Source organism: Cynocephalus volans, chromosome 3, assembly GCF_027409185.1.
Source record: "Cynocephalus volans isolate mCynVol1 chromosome 3, mCynVol1.pri, whole genome shotgun sequence".
Lineage (NCBI taxonomy): Eukaryota > Metazoa > Chordata > Mammalia > Dermoptera > Cynocephalidae > Cynocephalus > Cynocephalus volans.
Genome location: NC_084462.1, coordinates 57,205,737 through 57,230,218, shown reverse-complemented (window position 1 = coordinate 57,230,218; position 24,482 = coordinate 57,205,737). Strand labels below are relative to the sequence as shown.

The window sequence follows — 24,482 nt, the reverse complement described above, 5'->3', positions numbered from 1 at the left end:
GAAATACTGTATTGTGATAGGTATTTATCCATAAGGTTAAAAAGTATCACTGTTGCTTGGGATCATTGATCATCAACATAAGAAATTGAAAATATTTTCTCGAATTAATTGGTGATCCTAAACACTGAAGTAGAAGGAACTGAGGAATAAAAAAGGGAATGGGGCAAAATTAGAAAAGGAAAAATTGAAAAGAGGAGAAAAACTTGTGACTGTAGGAAAATGATAAAATAAAATTTAAATAGAAAAATTATCGGATATGCAATTGTCATTGATAAACAGGGCAGTTTATTGTAAATAACATATACATCTCAGATGACCTTTCAAACAGCTAAAAGGAAAAAAAAATAACTTCTACTTACATGACTATTATAACAAAATCTTTTTCTGCCCTGAAGACATTGGGCAGTGTTTGTTGATAACCGATAGTTTGAAAAAGTAGTGCTTGACAATGGCTTGACCTTGGGGGGTTTTCCTTTAAATTTTTGAGAATCTCACAAAAATATTTTTCAGACAGATTTGGTCTTAAATTTTTTTTTAATTTAAAACATTTGTTTCTTAATTTTAAAATAGATAATATATGGAGATGATACATAATTCAGAGGCTATGCAAAAATATACAGTAGGAAAGTTTATCTCCTTAGTACTGTTTGTCCAGCCACTCAGTTATCTTCTCAGCTGGAACTGCTGTTGTGACTGTGTATTCTTCCAGAGATATTCTATGCAAATAAACATAAATCACTTTTTTCCTTTGTTCAGAAGTAGCAGCACACTATACATTTTGCTCTGCATCTTGAAAGTCATTCCACATAAATACAATAGAGTGCCTCATTTTTTTTTCTTCAGTTGCTTCATTTTCAGTTATAGATTTCACCTATCAATGGACATTTTCTCCCCAGCTTTTGCTATTATAAATGTTGCTGTGTTTAGCAACTGTGTGTGTATGCCATTGTGCATGTGTGAGCATTTTTGAAGGATTAATATCTGAAAGTGCAATTTCTGGGTCATAGGGAATACACACATTTAGTTTTGATAAATATTGCAAATTTGCTCTCCTTGGGAGTTGTGCCAGTTTACGTGTCTGTCTATCAATAATGAATGAGAGGGCTGTTTTATTTGCAAGTGTCATAGATGAAAATGGTATTTCATTGTAGTTTTATTTTCAGATTAATTATGAGTGAAGCTGAGCATCTTTACGTATGTTTAAAAACCATTTGTATTTCCTTTTCTGTGAACTGTTTTGGCAAAATCTTTAGCTAATTTTTAAAACTGGATTGTTGGTCTTTTTTCTTATTGATTTGTAAGAGCTCTTTAATATATTGAAGAAATTGGTCCTTTGTATGCCATATATGTTGTAAATATTTATTCTAGTTTGTCCTCCAAATTTTAACATTGTGTGAGGTATTTACAATAATTTAGAATTTTAAAACATATTTGAATTTATGAATCTTTTATTTTTAGCTTTTGGGCTTTTTTGGTCATTTTTAAAGAGGCCTTATTTATACTGAGATTATATAAAAAATTTCCTCATGTTTTCTTCTAGTATTAAAGAGTTGTCACATTTAACTCTTTGATCCATTTGGAATTTATTTTGATGTGAGGAGTGAGGTAGAGATCCTGCTTTGTTTTTTTTCCCCCCAGGTTACTTCTGGGTAATATCTTAAATTTTGAGCATTAGCAATGGCCCTTTTATGAAGTGTAATATACTCTCTAGTATATGAACTAGATCGAATCTTCTTCAGAACAAGGCAGCTTCAATTGTTGAGATTTTGAAACATATGGCTTAAATATTCTTTTCAGGGAAATTGGCTAGAATTTTCCAGAGTGCTTTCAAGCAAGTTAGTTGTATTTGATGTTAAACAGGTTAATAGTGTGTAATGAAGTTGGCATTGAGAAATCAGGTTTTAGATCAACAGCTTTGACATAAAGACAAAGAAGAAATGAATAGACTTGCCAAACTAACAATTTATTCTTTGTCTTAAAGAAGAGTACAGGTTTGGGATTTGAAAAACAACTGAGTGGCTGACTTTTATATGAATATTTTTTGAGATATAATCTGTTAATGAGTGCTACAACATTAAGGAAAAAAGGGTTTAGCGGTAAAATAAATTCAGAAATACTGCGTTAAACCCAATTAAACAGATTATTTAACTGGCGGGTTACTTAGAATCTTTTTTGTGGAGCTATAAATTCTGAATCTCCAAGGGAGAGGATAGTGTATGCAGTATTCCTCAAACCTTGCTCATTCTTTTCTCACAGATTGTCTTTCTTAGGACTCATGATATACCAGGTTATTCTGGTATGAGAAACATGTTCTCTATCAGAGTTAGGGATTTGAAGGATTGTTTCAAATAAGAATTTGGGACATGTTCATGGTCAGTTCTCAACTGTTTTATTATAGTTTCTTTCTGTTCTCTATTGAGTTCTCATGTTCTTGGGTAGGTATAATTGCTGAACTGTAGTCAGTGATCTTTTGTGTTCATTGTGAACTACAGGCATGTGGTTTTTAAAAATGGAGTACAAATGTACTAATTATTAAAGAAGAGGAAAAGAAGATACATACCGCAAATTCTGGTTTAGTGAACTATTTTCTGGCAAAGCATTTGGCCGCAAAATTCTAGAGCACGTTGTAAAATAGATAGCTTATAAGCACTTAATGAGAAAAGAAATGATTCTTAGGAGCCAACAGGGACTCCCTAAGAAAAGCCCTATCGTATTAACATCATTTCCTTTTGGACAGGGTCACCAGATTGGTGAATCAGAGAAAAACACAGTAATGTATAGATCTCAGCAAGGCTTTTGAAAGTATGTCTTGTAATACTTTCACAGACAGGTTGAATAAATGTGAACTAGATTGTAATGTAATTAAGAAGATTTGTAGCTGGTTGAATAAAGCAGATTCAAAAAGTGCTGCTAGATGGGGAGTGACTGTTTAATGGGTGTGGAGTTTGTTTTTGGGTGGTGGAAGCATTCTAGAATTAGTGATGATGGTTGCACAACATTGTGAATATAGCCACTGAATTGCGTGCTTTAAAGGATTAAAAAATGGTGAATTTATGATACGAATTTTATCTCAATAAAAAAGGAGCTGCTTATAGTTAGACTGTGTTGTTATAACACAAAGGTCATGGGTTCAGATCCCCATACTGTCCAGTCCCCTCTGGACTCCCCCCCAAAATAAGAACTGCTGGGTTTTTAATTCAAAGAAAGCTCTTCAGGGCATGTTATATATATAATATTTTTATTGGGATTTATAAGGGCATCAATTATATTACTATGGTCCAAACATTTGTCCCTTCCAAAGTTTATGTGGGAGCTTGATTCTGTGTGGCAGTGTTTAAAGGTAGAGCCTTTAAGAGGTGATTGGATCATGAGGACTATGCTCTCATGAATGGAGTAATGGGTTGTTATGGGTGTGGACTGTAGCTTTATAGGGAGAGCAAGTGAGCATGTTAATGGGTAGCCCTCATCATGCAATACCCTGTGTTGCCATGTGATGCTGTAGAGAGCCCACAAAAAGATGAAGGCCCTCACCAGATGCACTCCTTGGACCATGTACTTCCCAGCCTCCAGACTGTAAGAAATACAGTCTTCATTTCTTTATAAATTATCTTTATTTTTTTTTATGTTTTTTTTTTTTTTATAAATTATCTTTATTAATCTTCTTTATAAATTATCCAGTTTCAGGTTTTCTGTTATAGGGCTGGCCCGTTAGATCAGTTGGTGTGAGCATGGTGTTGATAACAGCAAGGTCAAGGGTTTGGATCATGGCCAAAAAAAAAAAAAAAAGACTCAGGTATTCCATTGCAAGCAACAGAAAATGGACTAATACAGAAGTGTTGATCAGATTTGGGTTTGACTTGTTGCTGGAGGGATAGTTAATACACTGCATGACAAATTTTGCTTTCAGAATACCCTGAATCTAAACGAAATTTAATAGTGGTAAATGTTTTCCTACATTGGAGTTCAAAAATGTCTCTAAGTACAGGATAGGGAAGTAGCATTAGTGGGAATAGCATCAGTGGGAAAAGAAAACAAATGAAATAAATCTGAGATATTATATATATATATATATATCTGAGCTATTATATATAACTACCTGAGATATTATATATAACTTATTAATAGAAATGTGGTAAATGCAGCTAAAGAAGAGATAGTTCCATTGTTTGCTGTACTGATCAGAGGCTGCCTGAATTTGGTGTTCAGTTCTGGAGGTCTGTCTTTAAGAGAGACCTCGATAGTCTAGAGCAAAGATGATTTGATTTGTGGTGGGTTCTTTCACACCCACAGCAAGTACAGCTGATAGATCAGAATGATTTTCAACATAGAACCTGAGGAACCACTCCCAATCAGAGGATGTTGGTCCACTAGTTGAGACTTGGTTATTGCTCCAGGAGTAGACCGTGTTGGATAAGCATGACCAGGATGATAAAGGGTCTATAAATTTTGATGTATAGATTTTTGGTCTATAGATTTTAATGTGGAAACAAGATTTAGAGGGAAAATAGAATCAGAATCTCAGCAGCTCCGCCACTCATCCAATACAGGAATTCATTCAATTGTTCTATTAACATTTTACCTACATTACTAAAAAATTTCTGAGAAATGGAAGAAGGATTCAATTTATCATGTGTGGTACTGGGGAAATAGAACTAGGCAATGGAAATCAGCTTAGTGTGAGGAACAACTTTATAAAAATAAGAAATTTCCAAAAAGTGTCTGAGCTGCTTTGGGAAAACCCATGTTGCAGAAGATTTTCAAGCATAGACTGTATAACAGTTTAATGGAAGATTGTTATTTTGTTCTAACCTAAGTCTTTTCTGAAGTTATTTAAAAACCTTTTTAATTTTTATTTCCTGTATTATTAAAAGCTGTTTTTATTTTAAATGACTTGATAATATTCTATTGATCATTTTTTCTGACATGGCTAGGAATTTGGGAAAAATACCTTCCATATAATAAATCATTATTTTAAAGCAAGCAAAGAACATTTTTTAGCTCCTCCATTGTTCAAGACGCTCTGGTAGAACTGGATAGGATGTGAAACTATAACCCAGTCCTGCTCTTAGGATGTTTACAGATTAATTGAACAGGCAGGGCATAAACATTTGAAAAGTTACCCAGCTTCAAAGAATGAAAGATCTAAATGTCACGAGGCAATATATGATTGCCAAGGAAATAATGCCAACAGCTAATGTGTGAGAGTTTAGATGAGGGAAAGATTATTTTATTGCTAAGTTTTGCCAGATAAACTGAAATTATTTGAGAGAGAAGGGAAAGCATAATGATAGCATATTTGTCTTGTTCTTTTGTACTCCTTTAGAGTTGGGACTGTCTTTTTCTACTTGGTACCTAGTAGCGCCTCTTACCACAGTGCTTCTTATGCAAAGCAGATGCTCAGGAATATTGTTCAGTTGAATTAGTGGAAAGTTGTGTGGAATGTGGGGGTTGTGGTAGATAAAAGAATTTCAGTATCATGGTGATAAGAGCTTAGGGTAATTGTGTGTGTGTGTGTGTGTGTGTGTAAAATTATTTGGTGAGACCAGGAGTACAGTAGTATGGCCCTGAAGCAGGAGTAAAAGAACAGTTTGGATCTTTCATGATTCAAAAAGAAGTTAGAATCATGATTCAAAAAGAAGTTAGAATCATGATTCAAAAAGAAGTTAGAAACGGATCCCACCGTTACATACATAAATAACTGTATCAGGAGATAAAGAGATACAAAGTGCCGTAGGGAAGTTTAGAGGAAATTTTGAGTAAGAAGAGATGATGGTGGTATATCGTGGAAGAGTTCATGGAGGAGGTGACTTTTGAAGATAACATTTGAATTAGTAGAGATGGGTGAGGCTGATAACCCCAAAATTTTACTAAACCTTTATTCTTAGTAGACATCTCCATCCCTAGCTTCCTATATCATGGCTTAATGGACCTCTGTTTTCTCTACAAAATTCCTCAAATTTTAGCCCTAACCAATTTAATCCCATCTCATTTAACATGCCATCTTGACTTCCACCCCAAAGCAGTAGGAGAAATATCTTTCCTCGTGAGACTCAACATTCTATCTGTGGTCTGGATCCTTCTTTTTTAGGGTCCTTATTCCAATATTATTTTCTTAACTATGACTTTCTCCTTAGCACATGAACATCCTTATCCATTCAAATATACTCCCTTAATCCTAGACTCTCCTCTGATTCTTGCCTCCTCTTTCTTCCTTCAAAGAAAACTTTCTATATCTACTTCTTTGTCTTAACTCATATGGATGTAATTCCCGTGCCTTCCTTTTCACCACTGAAATTTCTCTTGCTCAGACCAGTGATCTAATTGCTATTTCCAGTGGAAAATTTTCAGTAGTCTCTGAAGCATATGCCATTCTGGTGTGTTCATTTAATGAAGCTTTCTTCCTTTTAACTGGGTATCTATTTATACTTTTTGTCAGCACCACGCTCAGCCAGTGAGCGAACCGGCCCATCCGTATATGGGATCCGAACCCGGGGCCTTGGTGTTATCAGCACCGCACTCTCCCGAGTGAGCCACGGGCCGGCCCTATTTATACTTTTTGAATTTTGAACTGTGTGTGAGCATTAAGGTATTGGCCCATATAAAAAATATATTGCCTATCATAGAAAATAAATTCAGTTAGCATTCTTCCAGGAAGCTTACCTTTACCCCAGGTCTGAGTAGTTTCCTTTCTGATGTTTCTGTAGCCCCTTCTATGTAGCTTTTCACAATATAAGTGCCTTATACTTTTCTCTAATATACTGTGAGCCTAACATACTGCAAGGACTATGTCCTTAACGAGTATTATAGTTAAACCCTCCTCCTAATATGTTTTTACTAAGTGATAAATCTGAAAATTAAAATTTTTGACATATACTTGATATACAGGCTCTTTGTTCCCCACGGCTCTAGCAGGGGACTGCTTTTGCAAAGAAATATGTACCTGTCTTCCCCCTTGCAGAGAACTCTTACTTGTTTGTTTTCTCAAGAACGCACAATTAGTAATCACGGGGCTGTAGCTGCTGAGACTTAAGCTGTCATCTAGGTTTAACTCAGTTTGGGGATTTTTTTTTTTTTTTCCTTTTTCATTTAAGATTAAGCAGTCTTCTGTGCTTCATGATATATGGTAAACTAGAGATGGATGGATAGGTAGACAGATTGAACATAGTAATTTTTCACCAGGCTCTGGATCTGAAGACTTGATCTAGGAGTAAGTAGTTAATCTTATTAGCCCAGACTTTCTTTTTCTTTTTTAAACTTTATTGGAGTATAATTTACATACCATAAAATTCACCTATTTTTAATGTACAAGTCAATAATATTTAGTAAATTTACCGAGTTGTGCAGCCCATCACCATAGTTTCCATCACTCCAGTAAGACCAGAGACCTACTGAAATATAACAACTAGACATTTAATTTTGACAAATAGACTTGACCTATCTTATCCAGTTCAGCTAAGAATGAAATGATTTGCTCAGGGATGGGTCTATATTAGGTATAAACTAACAGAAATTAAATACGTTCCTTGAGAGAGAAAACGTTTCCCTCTGTTTTTCACTTATTTCTACAGCCTTTCAGATTGGCCTAATATACATTCAGAAATTTAAGACAGATGCTATCAAGATTTCTCATTTTGCTTATATGGTTTGGAAAACAAGCTTTTATTGTTTCTTGCCTGGATTATTGTAGTACTTTTAGTGCCTCCTTACCCTTCCTCCTAACCCATACTGCTCAGAATGATCTTTTAAATCAAATCTTTCAAAGAGTCTGAACATTCTCTTGCCTTGGTCTGACATGTTCTCCTCCGTCAGCACACACACACAAGTTCTTCAAGACCTAAATGCCATTTTCTCTGGGAAACCGCCCCCCTCCCCTCCCTCTTCATATGGGAAAGAGTGCTTTATTGAATACTCTCCATTCCTTTTTCTCAAGACTTGGACTTACCACACTGTATTGAAATTACTAGGCTGCTTACGGTGCCTAGGTGGTGCTAAGATGCATTAGCAGTTCAGTAGAGTCCTAATTGCAGGGAAAGACAGCCAAATTTGGGAAGATTTTAGCAGAGTGACCCTGGCATTTGGGGGCATTTGCTCTGTAAGATGGACGTGGTTACAGAGAAGCTGTTCCTGGAGGAACTGAATCTCAATGACTTGGAGTAGTTAGTTCCGGCATTGGTGTGTTCCCCTTCTGTATTGCACAGAGCTGGGAAACCACTGAAGTCACGTGCTCTACAGAACTTGTTCAGCTGGTTTCCCCTTCAGACCCCTAATTCAGATTCCCACCCTGATTCTTTTCTATATACACTCTTGGTCTGGGCTTGTTTTAAGGCTTACCACAGTAGAGTCCTCAGTATAGTCACTTCTTTGTCTTGCTGAGTGGTAGAGTGGGTAGAGCCAAGTGTTTGCTCGTTTTGAAAATGTTATCAGTAGGACAAGGTAGACAGGTGTTACGTAAGTAATTGAGCAAACATTATTTAGAGCCTCCTAGTGCTTGGTATATAGTATCTTGTTTAATCCTGACAACAACCTTGTGAGGTTAAATGTTCCTAATCCTGTTTTACAGACAGGAATCGGAAGCTCATAGAGGATGGTTAGTTAACATGTCATTCTTGCTCATTCTTATTTCCTTCCCTCTTTTCTCAGGAAGAATTGAGTATATTCCTTTCTGTACCCAGCTGCCACTTCTGCACCTCAGAATCTTGATTTCTTTTGTTCTTTATTCCTGTATCTTTAGTCCTTCCTCCACTTGTTCTTTTATTGCAGGCTACAAATATGTGCTTCTTCCTCAATCATTAAAAAAAAAAAAAAAAAGATACCTTCCCCGGACATGCGACCATCTCAGACCCTTTCTCTATTCCCCCAATTTATCTTCTTCACTTCTTAAACTTATTTAAAAAGAAGCCTGTATTTGCTGCCTTTCCTTCCCTACTTCTAGTTACTTTTGCGTTAATATAATCTGACTCCTGTCTCACCACTCTGAGGCTCCCTTTACAGGAGTCACAGATGATGGTCTTCCTTATTTGCCACATCCTTTTTCTTTGTCACCCATCTCTCTTCAGCTTCCTGAAATTTTTTCCTTCCTTGATGTGATTCTCTCCTCATTCTCATTTTACCACCAGTAACTATCTTTTTCTCTTTCACCTCTTCGTTTTTTTTTTTGGCAGCTGGCTGGCATGGGGATCTGAACCCTTGACCTTGGTGTTATAACACCTTGCTGTAACCAATTGAGCTAACCAGCCAGCCCCATCTTTTTTTTTCTCTACAAGCTGTTTCTCTGGTGAGCTCATGTGCTTCCAGATTTGCAAATGGTGCCATTTTTCAAATCTGGGTCTCCCACCTGGGTCTCCCTCCTGAGTTTCAGACTTGTATTTCCAACTGCTTGCAGGATATCACTACTTGGATGTCTCATTGACATTTCAGGCATGAATTTATCATCCTCTCTTGTTCCTGTGGGTATCCCCAGTCTTGGTTAATGGCATCATCTTTTGTTTAGTCATCCATGCCACAATTCACAAAATCATCTTTTAAAAATAAAACAAAATCTTTTATTTTTCCTTTTATAGAAGTTTCTGTAAGTTTGCTATAGATGATACATGGTACCAGATTTTCTTCCAGAACTGTGTATGAGAATGTGGGGTTTCCCCACACACTGGACAATGATAACTTATCATTCTTTTTTATCTCGGCCAGTCTGATAGCTGAAAATGGTGATATTATTACTTTAATTTGTATTTCTTTGGTTAGTAGAAAGATTAAGAAATATTTATATAATTATTGGTTGTTTATATTTCTCTTATGAATTACCTATTTGTGTTTTTAGCCCATTTTTCTAGGGAAATATTTGTCATTTTGTTATGTATTTCAAGTGTTTAAAAATGTACAATATATAAAGATTATAGATTATTCTTAGCTTTTTGTTATATGTGGCACTTTTTCTTGCACTTTATCTTTCCTTTTAAGGTTTTATTTAGTTTTTTAAAAATTTGCCTTATAGAAAGTTAAGTGCTTTTTATATAGCCAATTTATCTTTTTTCTTTTTGATTTCTGCTTCTGTGGTCTTGTTTGTAAATGTAAATTCCATTCCCATTTCAAGACTATTCATCTATATATATATATTTTTTCTTTTTTTAAAAAACAATCTAATCCACTTGGTGTTTGTTAGCTGAAAAATGTGAAGTCAGGAGCAAACTTTTTTTTCCCCCTTTCTTTTTCAGTCATCTGTGTAACCTTCACCTATCCCACTAACCCTCTCTCCCACCCATCTAACAGATTGTCAAATAGGGTCAATTCTACCTTCATAACTGTTCATCATTTTTCTTTCCATTTCTGCTGTTGCCCTAGTTAAAGACCTTATTATCTCTCTCCTGGATTCCTGAAATAGTTGCCTAATATTTCTCCTTTGAATCTGTTTTCCATGCTGCTGTCCTAGTTACCCTTCTAAGTCTCACATCTGACTAAACGACTTTTCTACTTAAAAACTTCTGGTTCCCATTGCCTGCAGGTTGAAATACTAATGTTTCAGATACATCTCGACCTACTTACTCCTCTACCACAGTGATTTATTATTCCCTGAATATTCCATTTGTTTTCATGCTTTTTTTGCCCTTTGTTTATGCTTTTTTTTAATCTTAAATGTCTGCTTTTTCCATTTTTCACCTCTCTAAATACAATTTATCTTACAAAGCCTAGTTAAAATATTATCTCCTATTGTAGCCATTCGTTTAAGCATATTTGTTCCCAAATATGTCCCTAAATATGAAAGGTATACAAGACTTATATGCTATTATAAGAATTATTATATTATATTAAAGACAGGCTTTTGTATAAGGACTCATTTTTCACACTAATTGTGTCAACTTACCAATATTTAATAATAGGTTTTTCTCAGTGCTTGATAGAGTAAGGATTGTTAATAAGGTCATGTATTGTGGTGTGGGTTGCTTCAGGAAGCCCACCTTCAGAACTTGACCTTTTGGTAGTGAGTGTACAGTAGGTGGTAATTGTTATTATCTTTGAAGGAGGCAGTATATTATAGCATTTAAGAGTGAGCTTGGAATCAAACTACCTTGGATTCAAGTATGAGCTTACTAGCTGGGTAACCTTGGACAGGTCACTTTACTTTTTGGAACACATGATTTCCTTATATGTAAAATAAAAACAGTAATTCTACTTATGAGGTTATTGTAAGGATCAAGTGAGATAATGCATGTAAGGTATTTAGCTTCATACCTGCCACAGAGGTTATTTTTTTAGTGTTATTTATACTGAAAATAAACCATTCAAATGTTACTGTTTTCCTGTTTAGCAGTTGTGTTTCAGATCTGATATCACTTTAAAAAAAAAAATTGCATTTGAGTTAGATTTGCTACAGCGGATCTGGGGTTAAACTTGAGGAAAAGAAAATTTTGAACGTTTATATCCCTTGTTGTGAGAGGAAGGACTAAGGCTCTACTCTCCACTTTCTTCAACTCTTGCGAGAAATATAAGAAATATGAGAGTTTTGTCTCTGAGCTCTATTTGTGGCTGTGGCTGAGAGTTCCGACTACATGTAGGGTGCGCTGATGTCACCAGTTAATATGATAATCTTTGAACTTTTTAAAAAAAGTTACATATTTGTTAAAACATTTGTACTTGTTTGCTAATGAAAAGATCCCACATTGTTGCCAACGTGATTTTCTGAAACAGATCTGATCAGGTCATCCTTCAGTGTCCCCGTGACTAGGATGAAGTAAAGTTTCTTAGCATGACAAACAAGGCCTTGCATGATCCAGCCTTCTGCCTTTTTCATCCTCACCTCTGTTGTTCCCCTTGCCCTTACCTTCCAGCAATGGTGGTGCTGAGCTGCTCTGTGACACGCCTTGTTTTCTTATACCTCCCTGCCTTTGTACATGATATTTCTTCTGTCTGGAGGCCTTGGCCATTTTGGTAAACTCCTCTTCATTCCTTAAAACCTTTTAATATTTGTGGATGATGTGAAGCTGGAAGAGAAGTTAATATTTTGAGTAACAGAATTAGGATCCCAGAAGATGCCGACATTAGGGACAATTGGGTGACTCTAATATAAAGGCAGAGATGAATGCAAATGATGATTTTAATATGGAGTTGTAGAGATATGGTTTAGCAGCTCTAGATTTGAAAAAAAGAATTTCTGTTGATTGGAAAAGTGTAATATAATAATTTAATCTAAAAAAATTTCTGTTGATTGGAAAAGTGTAGTATAATAATTTAATCTAAAAAAAGAATTTCTGTTGATTGGAAAAGTGTAATATAATAATTTAATCTAAAAAAAGAATTTCTGTTGATTGGAAACGTGTAATATAATAATTTAATCTAAAAAAAGAATTTCTGTTGATTGGAAACGTGTAATATAATAATTTAATCTAAAAAAAGAATTTCTGTTGATTGGAAAAGTGTAATATAATAATATAATCTAAGGCCTCGTTTGTGGTTATGGCATGTTCAGAATGAAGGTGATAGTTCTGTTCCGTTTTGGGCTAGTCAGACCACACCTGGAACACAGTGTTCACTTGGAGAATGTTCAGAGATGAGTGAGAAAGATTTGAGGGGCCAGGGAGTCATGTCAAACACTACTAGTAAGGTCACCTGACATTTTGAGTGCTTACTGTGTGCCCAGCACTATTCTTAGCACTTTATATGTATTATCTCTTTTGAGTGTCACAAACATACTACGGATAGGTGCTATTATTGTTCTCTTTTTATGAAGAGTGCTTGAAAGAATCGGTATCTTTTTACCTACAGAAGTGTTAGCATGTGACTCATGATAGGCAGGGACAGGAGGAAAGGCACAAATATTTTTTCAATACCTAGCTAAGCACTGTGCTAGCTTTGTATTTCACTTGCAGTATTTAATCCTCAACTACAAATCTATTTGGAAGATATTGTTATCCCCTTTTTACAAATGAAGAAACTGGTTAAATGGCTTGCTGTGTTGGTAAGTGCCAGAGACAGGATATAAATCCAGGTCTTTCTTTTCTTTTATTTATTTTTTTCTTTTTTCTGGCTGGTACAGGAATTGAATCCTGGACCCTGATAAATCCAGGTCTTTCTAAGTCCATGGCCAGTGCTACTCACGTTATACTTTTATCCCATATGTTCTTGTGCTTCAGAAGGCAGCTTAGGGTACCAATGGAGAACTGGTGCCAGCTTAACAAAAACTTTCTGGCTACTAGAATCTAGAAATGAAATGGGCTGCTTTGAATGTTTGATTTCCTGTCAGCAGCCATGTTCAGGCTCAGCCTGTGACATGATTTGGCTGAGATGTTTTGAGAACATTCAAACATCAAAATGGGAAGGGAGTGGAAGGTGGGAGGGGCATAGAGGAGTTGAGGTGGACTAGAAGATTGTTAACGAGCCTTCCAACCTTGAGATTCTATGAATATTGCTAGGATAGTGCTAAACATAGGAATTGGTAAAAAGTTGTGTTGGCAGTGATTTTTTCTTTGTGTATATATTTATATTTAAGTGTATTTATGTAGCTAAATTAAATGTTTAAGTTTCGTAAGAAAGTTTTATGTCTGAGTTGAGAATCACTGTTAAGCTAAAATACCTAAGACCCTATTAAGTGGACAGAACATGGAGAGATACCAGCCTTTTTCCCTCATGGGCTATGTGAAATTTTGACCTGTTTTTACAGCCCTGTGGAGCTCAGCCATATTAGGTTTTTGGGGTGATATGGTCAGAGCAAAAGTAATATAGTGAGGAGGATTCTAAACCATGAATCAGTGTCTTATTATTCCACTTTTGCCACTAGCTAGCAGGTGAACTTGGGGTAAGCCTCATTCTTATTTGTAAATGAGAGGATTGGGCAAATAGGTACAGGCTTTGAGTAGGCTTTTGAGCAATAAAAAAAAAAAAACCCTCACTTTTAAATGTTTATAATTTTTAACTTTGGAATTATACTTCTAAGGACCTCTCCTAAGGAATTAATTCTAAACACAGAAGAACACTGTACACAAAATTATTCCTTGCAGTATTATTTAATGGTTGAAAATATTTAGAAATGACATAAGTGTCCAACATAGGTGACTGATTAAGCACTTGGTAGAATTTTTATGTAGCTTAGTCTTCAGAAACAATATAAAAACATGGAAAACATTCATAAAATTTTGAGAAATGTTTAATAATTTTCTTTAATGGATGTGTATTATATATATATGTAAAAAAATATATGTAAAAAAAATATATGTAAAAAAAAAAAAAAATATATATATATATATTTTTTAAACCGGGGCCAGCTCCGTGGCTCACTCAGGAGAGTGTGGCGCTGGTAGTGCCAAGGCCTCGGGTTCGGATCCTATATAGGGATGGCCGGTGCACTCACTGGCTGAGTGTGGTGTGGATGATATCGTGCCGAGGGTTGTGATCCCCTTACCGGTCAGGAAAAAAAAAAAAAAAAACAGAAAAAAAACCCAAAGGGATTTGCCCTAGAAGTGCATTAGGTTCTTGGCTCTCACATTTTGTGATTCTGTGATTTAGTGACAGAGGGTGAAATTTCATGTGAGCAGTAGAGAAGGACAGAAAGGAGGGTTTGTTGTATCTTCTTGGAATTAGAGTAGAATCTAAACTCTTAACATTAAAATTATAGTAACATAGAATCCTGCTTTTTCAAAGCAGTCTGGTCCTGGTGTAACTTATTTTATACTTATAAACAAACTAAATGATACTCCATCATGAAACAGCTTAGACAGGTGGGTGAGCAGCTTGGATTTTGGGAAGTTATTAGAAATACTCTGTATTTTGCCTCTTTGTTTATTCTGGCAAAATAAAATATTCTCTCTCCCTTTGCTTATCCACTTTCACCAGATCACGGTTTGGCTTCTTTTCCTCTGACCTGACACTTGTGTGATATGCATAGTATTCTATTCCACTGCAGAAAGCTTCTAAGCCTAGTCATTAATTAAGACTATTTTACAGCAGTCTGACTAGGGAAGGCAAAGGTAAAGGATTGTGGGAGATGTCACTGTTGCCCCTCCTTTTATCTTGATTTTTAGTCTAGTAATCTCAGAGAAGACCTCAGAGAACATCTCTGGTAACTGATTCAGAACAAAAGTATCTACTGTGTTCTTTATCCATAGTCTCCCCTATGTATTCACCTCATTTTGAGAAGAAAATAATTTTTTTCTTTGTACAATTATGTGCTAGAGGACTGTTTTTGGCTCAGGCTATAATTGTTAGGTTTGTCCCTGTTAATGAGAACCCAAATTAGATTGTCCCCTGAGAGCTGAGGTTGCCAGGAGTTGTTTGCCAGATGATTTTATCTGTACCCCTTTTAGCAGTAAAATATTGAAAAGACAGTTATATGAAATGTGTCCTTGGATTACAGCTATTTTCCATACTAACTACTGTCATTGTTTTCCACATTGCCTTTCTGGTCTTTAGGCTCTCGCAGATGTATAGTTTAGGTTTTGTAGCTGTTGCAAATTGGTTATCTAATTTAGTTACTATGGCAACTCTTCTGGAAAACTCATTTCTTTTTTCCCCCTTTCTGACAATTTTAAGTTCTACTTCTTGAAAGAAAAGCCAGGGGACAAGCTTATTATCATTGGGTATAGGAAGCAACCAGAAAATTGTCTGGCCCATTCACATATCCATCCAGACTTTAAGTACCTACTGTGTGTCAGACAGTATGCTAGCTGCTTTTAAAGTGGAATAGATTTGAAAGTAAGATCGAGTGACTTTATTCTGTAGAATTAGAGAAAAATAGGAAAATCATTGCATTTCTTTGTGTTTTTGTTGTTGTTGTTGTTTTAAAGATGACTGGTAAGGGGATCTTAACCCTTGACTTGGTGTTGTCAGCACCACGCTCTCCCAAGTGAGCTAACTGACCATCCCTATATAGGGATCCAAACTTGTCGCCTTGATGTTATCAGCACCACACTCTCCCAAGTGAGCCACGGGCCGGCCCTTTTTTCTTTGTTTTTTTAAAGAGTCTGAGCAGTATTCTCAGATTAGAAAGACAGAATTAATATAAGAAATTTTATTCTGAATTATAAAAATAATTTATAGAAGTATTATAAATTTATACTCTATGTAGCAAGTTTATTAATATAAAGAATATGTAAAACACATAAATGGGATCATAAATACATTTACATATTATTTGGTCTATGTTTCTATTTGTATGTTAGTGTTTTTTAAAGTATATTTTGGGGGGTGTGTATGGCATATTTAAATGTTTCCTCCAGTTTTATTTGCCTTTTACCTTAAAATTATGTGTATCAATAAACGTTATAAATGTTTAATTTTTTTGTGGCAGTAAATCTACTTTTTACTTCAGTGTGCTATATCTTGAACTTTTTTTTCATTTGGCTTTTTAAAGATTTATCACTTTTGTGAAACAGACCAGGCAACATCTAGTGTTTTAGGAATTGTTTTTCCAGTTGGTGAAGGATGTGAGGATAATATCAACTTTATAAAATTTGTATGGAATAATTTTAAATTAGGGATTCTTAATCGGAGTTCACAAAGTCAATGAAATCTCTGAAATTATCTATAAATTTAAGTATTTTTCTGGGGAAGGGTCTATATCTTTCCTTTGATATTCAGAGGATTCTGAGACTCAAAACGTGCTTGAAAACCATTGCTGTAAATGATTTTTAGTTACCTACATTTCTACTGGTAGAAAATAGGTGCAACTAAACTTTCTTTGGTTTTATCTTAGGTTTCTCTGAAATCTTATGAGAGGTATTTGAGGGGAAAAATATAGTTTTCTTTACAACACCCCCCCCCCCGCGAAAAGCACCCAAGAATTCTTTATTTACTGCTTCCACAGGAGTTTCAGTATTTTAGCTAAGATAATTGACCCTGTTTTGATAACCCCAAAACAGCCTTACAGCCTGAACCTAGAAATTCACTGAGGATTCTGAATTCTGAAACTGGAAAAGAACATCACTAACAAATTTAAGCTTCTGAACAGTTGAGTTGGTGGCTTCAATTACAAATGTTTTTTCTTAGAACTTCTTAAGGAATAACTTAAAGACTGAGGGAGAAGAGTCTGAGGTTCATGGAGTAGTCAGGATCTGGGGAGCCAGCTGGCTCTATTGCTGCAGCAAGGGACGTAGGGTAGAGAAGAAGGTGGTATTCATGCTCAGGAATTTTCCTAAGTTCCCGGCCTTTGATGGCCAGGGCAAGAATGTGTGTGGAAATGGATCTTCAGAATGTTGCTATGTTCAACTTAAACTTCTCCAGGGAGAATGGAAATTAAGCTTAACATTTCTAAGGCAGAGTTCTGATCTTCCCTCCCTTTTTTTTATGTCCTTTCTCATTTTGTGCAGGTGGATGGAAGCATGCCTAGGGGAAGATCTACCTCCCACGACAGAACTGGAGGAGGGGCTTAGGAATGGGGTCTACCTTGCTAAACTAGGAAACTTCTTCTCTCCCAGAGTGGTGTCTCTGAAAAAAATCTATGATCGAGAGCAAACCAGATACAAGGTGAGTCCTTCTTTACATGGTGTTTAGATTTCTGTAAACTTGAGAGATGTTAGCATACTTTATTCTGTGTGAGAGTTATTGAGAAACATTTGTAAGGTATGTTTGTTCCAACAAAATATAGCCTTGAAAAAGTCTGGCAGAATGGAGAAAATAGTGTAAAGGCAAGAAATAGTAGTAAAAGAGCTTTATATGTCTGTATTTTTGGTAGAATTCTTATAATGGTATGTATCTAGAAATTTTTGTAGTCCTAGATGATTTTTTTCATTGTCAGCAGGTAGAGGAAGTAACTAGGGGAATTACTACTTTAAACCTAACTTTAACCAAGCGCTGAGATTTGTTGGCAAGTTGAAAACAATAGCAACTTTATCACCTTGCAATATTGGAGTTCAAGGTAAAATAGGAAAGTGATCCAATTTCAGAAAATGAGAGAATTTGATTCCTGTGGCCCAAGGCCCCAGTAAGAAAGAAGACTACTTAACTAAGTTGGGATGTAGACGAGGACCAAATTCTTTTGTCTATGGAGCTCCTGTAGGGAATTCACCTATGAGCTCTTATTTGAAAAAGGATGAACATGAAAGATAGTGGAGGATTGTACAACCAAGAGCAAATGTAAGAGTGGTCAATTGTAAGAATTGGGCCAAAACTCAGAAAGAGCTAAGGCTACAGACAGTGTCAAAAGAGATTTTTACATTTTATATTTAAATTCAAGGGAAAACAAGGAGGGTATAGGTCCTCAGCCAAATTTAACATCCTAAACAGAAACTTTTCTTAATCAAAAAGCAAAGACTTACATGTTGGGAATTTTAAATAAGCAGTTTTCTCAAGACAACTCTGGCGCTGTTCTGTAGACATGAAAGCAATATAGGAAAGGAGAGAAGAGAATTTACAGCAACGATGAAAAAAAAGTCCTACTTATGAACGCTCTTGAGGGTAGATCTTGCTCAAAAATAGCTGACATAAAGGTTTAGAGAGGCATATTTCTGTTTCTGTGTGTAGTCTGAAAGCCCTGGTTGATATTTTGTTATATAATATGTGATTTTGTATCTTCTGTGTGTTCAGATACTACACTAAGAGCTTCATGTACATTATCTCATTTATCTTTACAACAAACATATAAAGTAGATGTTACAGATAAGGAAACTCAGACTCAAAGGGTGAAGTGACTTGCCCAGTGTCACCGGTAGATGGCCAAGCCAGGAAATGAGTCCAAGATAACTCCAAAGACCGTGTTCTGTCGAGCACAGCATACATAAGCCTGTGGTTCCTAAGTGAGAGGAGCTGGGATGTGGTTCCTAAGTGGGAGAAGCTGAGATGTGGATTTGGTTTCTTGGTATTGAATGTGAGCATAATGACCTTAAATTGTAGTAGACCTTGTAAGTCTCACAAAGAAAGTTGTGCAAGGATAGTTTTTGTTTGTTTTAGTCGAAATGTTTGCTTCAGTAGCCAACAGTGCCTAATGGTCTTTTATTTCTTCTAGGCAACTGGCCTCCACTTTAGACACACTGATAATGTGATTCAGTGGTTGAATGCCATGGATGAGATTGGATTGCCTAAGGTAACTTACCTGATATTCATAGTTCTGGCTGTTTTGACATAACAATTCTTATTCTATCTGTAAAATTATTCTCAGAATCTTTGGTGATTTATTTATTATTAAATACTAAAGGATATCTTTCTTCAGTTTGATTTAGGAAATAGTTCTGTTCTTTTTCTTTTATATTCTTCATACCTGTTTGATGTTACTGTGGAGAAATTCCCTGTGATGAGATTTGCTTTTACTATATCCAATAGATAAGATTCATGTACTATGGGATTTAGCATGTTAAAATATTCAATTTGGTAGTTTTTATTCATTCACAAAGTTGTTACATTAAAATTTGACTTTAAGAAATACGAGGGAATAGGCTGGTCCAGTGGTACTGGGTTATTAGAACTTATTAACATTAGTGTCACTTATTGGTATACAAATTTGACTGGCTTAAAAATAAAAAAGAAATATAAGGAAATCTTTTAGAAATGTCATCTTCCACCTTCAGAGTAACCAAATCTGTAGGGAGTATGTACGGTCATTTTATATTTCAAATTGTAGAGGCAATAATGTTTACTTCCTATATCTGTTTTTGGTGATGACTATAGTTTTGATATGGGAGTATGCATTCTCTGAGTGTTTTGCTCAGGAGTTTATGTAGAGCTGCTCTTAGTGAAATTGCCATGTCTAGCTATCCAGTCCTGCCTTGAATCCATAAAGTCCATGCTGTATTGTCACTCTTAGAGGCATGGATATCTTCCTTTCCTTTTCTGTCTTGTCCTGTCTTTGACCTAAGAATTCCATTTCTAGGAATTTATCCCTTCCCCCACAAAAATAATCACACAAGCACAAAAAGATGTATATGTAAACATTTTTTTTCAGCATTGCTTGTGATAGGAAAAATCGATAGCAAATTACGTGTTTCTTCACTAGGGATATTAATTGTGTTACAGCCAGTCAAATGGTGCCATTAAAAAGGATATCAACTTATATAGACAAAAGAAGTTGTCTTTGATGTATTAAGTTGGGGAAAAACTGTTTAATGTTATAAGAGTTTGTGTTCTGGCTAAGAAGAGATCTCTATTTTTGTGTAAAAATAAAGTAGGTATTTTTGGACAAATCTATAAAGAGATATGGTTTTCATTTCTGTGTGATGGAATTAAGGGATGGTTTTTATTTTTTTTTTAATACTTTTATTTTTTTTATACTTCCCTGTAGAGTTCACATTTTTATAATCAAAGAAAGATTTTTTAAAAAGTGAGGTGTGTAGTATCAGAAAGTGGATAATAACACCACTTGGAAATGAGTACTTGGTATTTACCATAGTGCTGAGCTTGTTGTTAAATATATATCAGTTGAATTGAGTTAAATCCAGAGCTGAGTCTTTCTTTGCAGAAGCTTTTGTCCTCTCTTTTGCAGAGCAAAGTGCTGAAGTTCTCTTCCTTGCTACTGGTATGTTGAGAATTAGGCCCCACAATGTCAGGAAATGCAGTGTGTCAAGTTTTTACAGCTACTTGACCTTTCTGTGCATCTGTCACTTCCTGTTCCTGTTTTTTATATATAAGTGTAGTATAGTATAAAGTACTATACTATATAGTATAAAATATTATACTAATCACCTGTAACTTCTTGTTCCTGTTTTTTATATAGTACATTACTATTGGTCAATGACAACTTAACCTTTTTTGAATGGTATTAAGAGCTTTGTTAATATTTGCTATCGCTTAATATTGTTACTACAAAATGCCTTTTTAATTATATAATTTTATTACCTTTTTTTGTTTACTAACAGTAGTGTATTGTCCTGGACCACAATTGTAACAGACATAGAATTCCCCAAAGGTTTTCAGGGACAACATGGTAATCATGGCTATCAGCCTTGAAATGTTCACTCTACATGACTTAGGTCCAGAAGACTTCTGAGTAATATGAACTAAAGATACTTAGCCTGAAAATGTATCATGGCTCATAATATAATGTATGGTAAATAATTGACAATATACACATGTAGTGTTTATTAGATGCCTTCCCTAATCTTTTTATATGGTTCATACAGGCTAATTGTGGAAACTTAATGCAGTACTTTTTTGGTTCTTATCCTTTTTGATTCTTTATTGTAATTGGTACTGTTGGCTACCTTCTCCCTGAAATATTTTCTTATTTTGATTTTGATTTTTTTTAAACAGTTTTTTTTTTTTTTTTTCTTTTTTGTGGGCAGCTGGCTGGTATGGGGACCTTGGTGTTACAAGGCTATGTTCTAACCAACTGAGCTAACCAGCCAGCCAAAAATCATTTTTAATGTGCTCAAGTAGTCCTGTTTTCTTTATTCTACATTCCATATCTTAGTGATGGGCATTCCTTAAGATACAATTCTTATTTTAGCTACTTTCCCTTTCTTATGGTTTCACTTATTCTTAAGATTCTTTGGTATAAGATAAACACAGTATCTTCAATTGGCTACTGGGCATTTCTCCTTCAATAGCTTCCTATCACCTAAGATTTTTCATATCTAGAACTAAACCTACCTTCTCAAGTGAACTTCCCCTTCTCTATGATGAATGATACCATGTCATCATTTTTCTAGTCATCCAGTCTCAAAACCTTGGAGTTCCTTTGGATTCCTAAATCCAATCATTCCCTAAGTCCTGTACATTTATTTGAAATATCTCTTTTATCCATCCACTATTACAACGGCCTCCCAGCCTGCCTCCCCAGCTCCAATCTCTTCATTATTCAGTATATCCCATGTTCTGTCTCCAGTCAGATTTTCCTGAAGCTCTGTTTCTATCCTTACCTCCAAAGCTAGGATTCTTTTTGTCCTACTTATCAAGTTCAAACTCGTCCAACTTTCAAGGTGCTCATAATAGTCTGATTCCATCCTATCCTACTGGACCTTATTTTTCTGTTACTTTCTATACTGTATTCTGTATATTTTAGAAAGTAATAGAATGTCTCCTTACTACTTCACAAATACATCATGATTATTCCTGCATTATTTATTTATTTATCTTTTAGCAGTTGGCCAATATGGGGAACCAGAACCTTGGCCTTGGTGTTAGAAGGCTGGCTGCGCTCTAGCCAACAGAGCTAAACGGCTAGCACATATTACTGTGTTATTTATTCTTACAATTTCTCTTGCTTGGAAGATATTCTTTTGTTCTCTGTTGTGATTCCCTCATTTCTTTAGTTTAGGATTTCACAGTTTGTCTTAATATAGGCCTTTGTTGTTCATCCAGATTCTTCTAATCACCTCATTATTCAGTCTTTTCCATTGTTATTCCTTATTTCTCTAAGTTACAGATTGACTTGTATACTACCACATTACTGCAAGAATAGGTCTTGAAATTCAAGGCTATTCCCAGTCTAAACCTACTGTTCTTGTCCTACCTCATCTAGTAACTCATGAAACATATAGCTTCTTCCATGACCTTGGCCCTGAGCTTGGCATTGAAGATACAGCACTGAATAATGGAGAGCTAATCCCTGCGTTCATGTGGGTTATATAGTCTGCTGGAATAACCAAACAGATAAACACATGTAATTAATTGATTAATTGTGGTGAGGGCTACCAAGAAAAAGTACCCATCTCCCACATTCTCATATATATCCTTTGTTTTAGCTATTTCATCTAAATGTAGCAGTTTGCACAAACTAAAGCACTTAGTAAATGTTCATTATTGAGTTATTACTCAATCTAGGCATGATAGATGGTTACTGGGAAGATTGTGGTCCTTTAAAACCTCATACACTTGCCAGTGATTTAAGCTCAACTAGAATTTGGGTTTCATTTGCCTGTGTCTCAAATAAGTAAATCACCTTTTCATATCTAATGAAATTCAGTGGAATGACCAAATAGGGATTTTCCAAGCAGTACTTTTCATTTTGTGTTGTAGCATTTTGTCCCTTGCAATACTTATGATGAAATGTCTGTTCACCCTAAAGCAGTTATTTGCTGAATACCAACAATATTTTCTAATTGTCCATAGTTTTATTTGTATTATTGATGATTGCTGAATGGTCGAATGAACCTAGTGGGTGGATACCTTACTCTTCTCCTTTTATTTCTCCCTAGATTTTTTACCCAGAAACCACAGATATCTATGATCGAAAGAACATGCCAAGATGTATCTACTGTATCCATGCACTCAGGTAATCAGCTTTTCCTAGTAAAACAAGCAATTTAGAATCTGAATTGAGTATGTAGCTATGAAAGTTTTTCCATTAGCTTCAGAATTCTCAAATATGATAGAATTTTACTATCCTAACAAATGGTAAAAAATAGCTGTATTTTTTTAGGTAGTAGGGAGAAGAGATTTATTTATTCCCATAATAGTGGTAATTTTTTTTCTAAAAACATAGTATAATCTTTCATTATTGGTCTAGTGTTTTTGTAGCATAGTCTCTTTTATTTAGTCATCTAGGTCCTTGCCATTATTAAGCCATTTGTTCATTCATTAAATAATTTTAATACCAACATGAATATGATAATAGGAACTAAAACAAAGTATAATTTTTTTTCATAATTTCATGGTAAATTTGCATGACTTAAGTGAATTTGAAGATGACTTAAATTTAGGTTTTCACTCTTAGAATTAACAAGGTTGGAAATGGGAGGAAAAGGTGATATGTCTGGAGGGAAGGTGGGGTTGGATGAGAGTAGATGCTTATAGTATACTGGAGTGGTACAGTATTTCAGCAAATTTACTTGATGGCCATAGAACTGACTAAAGGAGAAGATGGTAGAAATGAGTGGGCTGTAAATATGAGATGTCTTTACGTGGGCTGTTCTTTTTGTAAGAGCATCCTGTATGTATGCTTAATAAATGTTAATTACGAGTGAATGTATAAAATTTGATCTGTAAAAAGAATATTGTCTCCAGTTTCTTGATCAAACATGTGCTAGATTCTTAGTATCACTAGAATCACTATGAAACACCCAAATGAAAGAATATAATTGAGGACTAGTGAATCTCTTGTGTTGAGAATGTAACAATTTCAAATGTATGTGTCTGAGCCAAAATCAGATTAATTCTGAGTATTGTGGTTTGCTTAGTGTTACATGAGGTCTGTCTATGTTGATAACCTTATGAAGGCTGTACCTACAATGGATATCTGAACTTGGCAGGCACAGAGGCTAAGCTGGCAGAATTCTTCTCTGCTAGTTCTGTAGCCACTACTCTTTGCAATGTAACCTGGGGCCCAGGCCCTGAATTTCTTTGAAATGGAGATGGAAGAATTAACTGTGCATTTCTAATAATGGAGTCTGAATGAGAATAAGAGGAAGTCCATTATTGTTTTTCATTTCTCTTGAATATTCATCCTGTGTTTAGAAAGTATATACAAAGCAATGTGTTCTGGTTGGTGATTTATGGTTTCTTTCCTCTCTTAGGGTGTTTTTCCTGAAGGGTGGGTTGGTAACACTTGGTAATATGTAGGAAGCTTGGAGCTTCTTTTTTTTTTTTCAGCATGAAACACAAGTGTTCAAGGCAGGTTCCTCACTTCACTG

At 35.3% G+C, this 24,482-nt stretch overlaps 1 protein-coding gene across 6 annotated transcripts in view; it reads left to right on the top strand.

The window, feature by feature from the left end:
• The window catches only part of IQGAP1 (IQ motif containing GTPase activating protein 1), a 115,883-nt gene that overhangs the window by 35,093 nt on the left and 56,308 nt on the right, over positions 1-24,482 (top strand). For 4 of the 6 annotated variants that reach the window (XM_063090633.1, XM_063090635.1, XM_063090632.1 and 1 more), the window contains 4 exons: positions 17,292-17,448; positions 18,926-19,003; positions 20,396-20,428; positions 23,049-23,125. In XM_063090633.1, the coding sequence (XP_062946703.1) occupies positions 17,292-17,448; positions 18,926-19,003; positions 20,396-20,428; positions 23,049-23,125 (345 nt within the window). The remainder of the gene's footprint in view (positions 1-17,291; positions 17,449-18,925; positions 19,004-20,395; positions 20,429-23,048; positions 23,126-24,482) is intronic. The other 2 variants (XM_063090634.1, XM_063090637.1) reach the window with 1 other exon arrangement.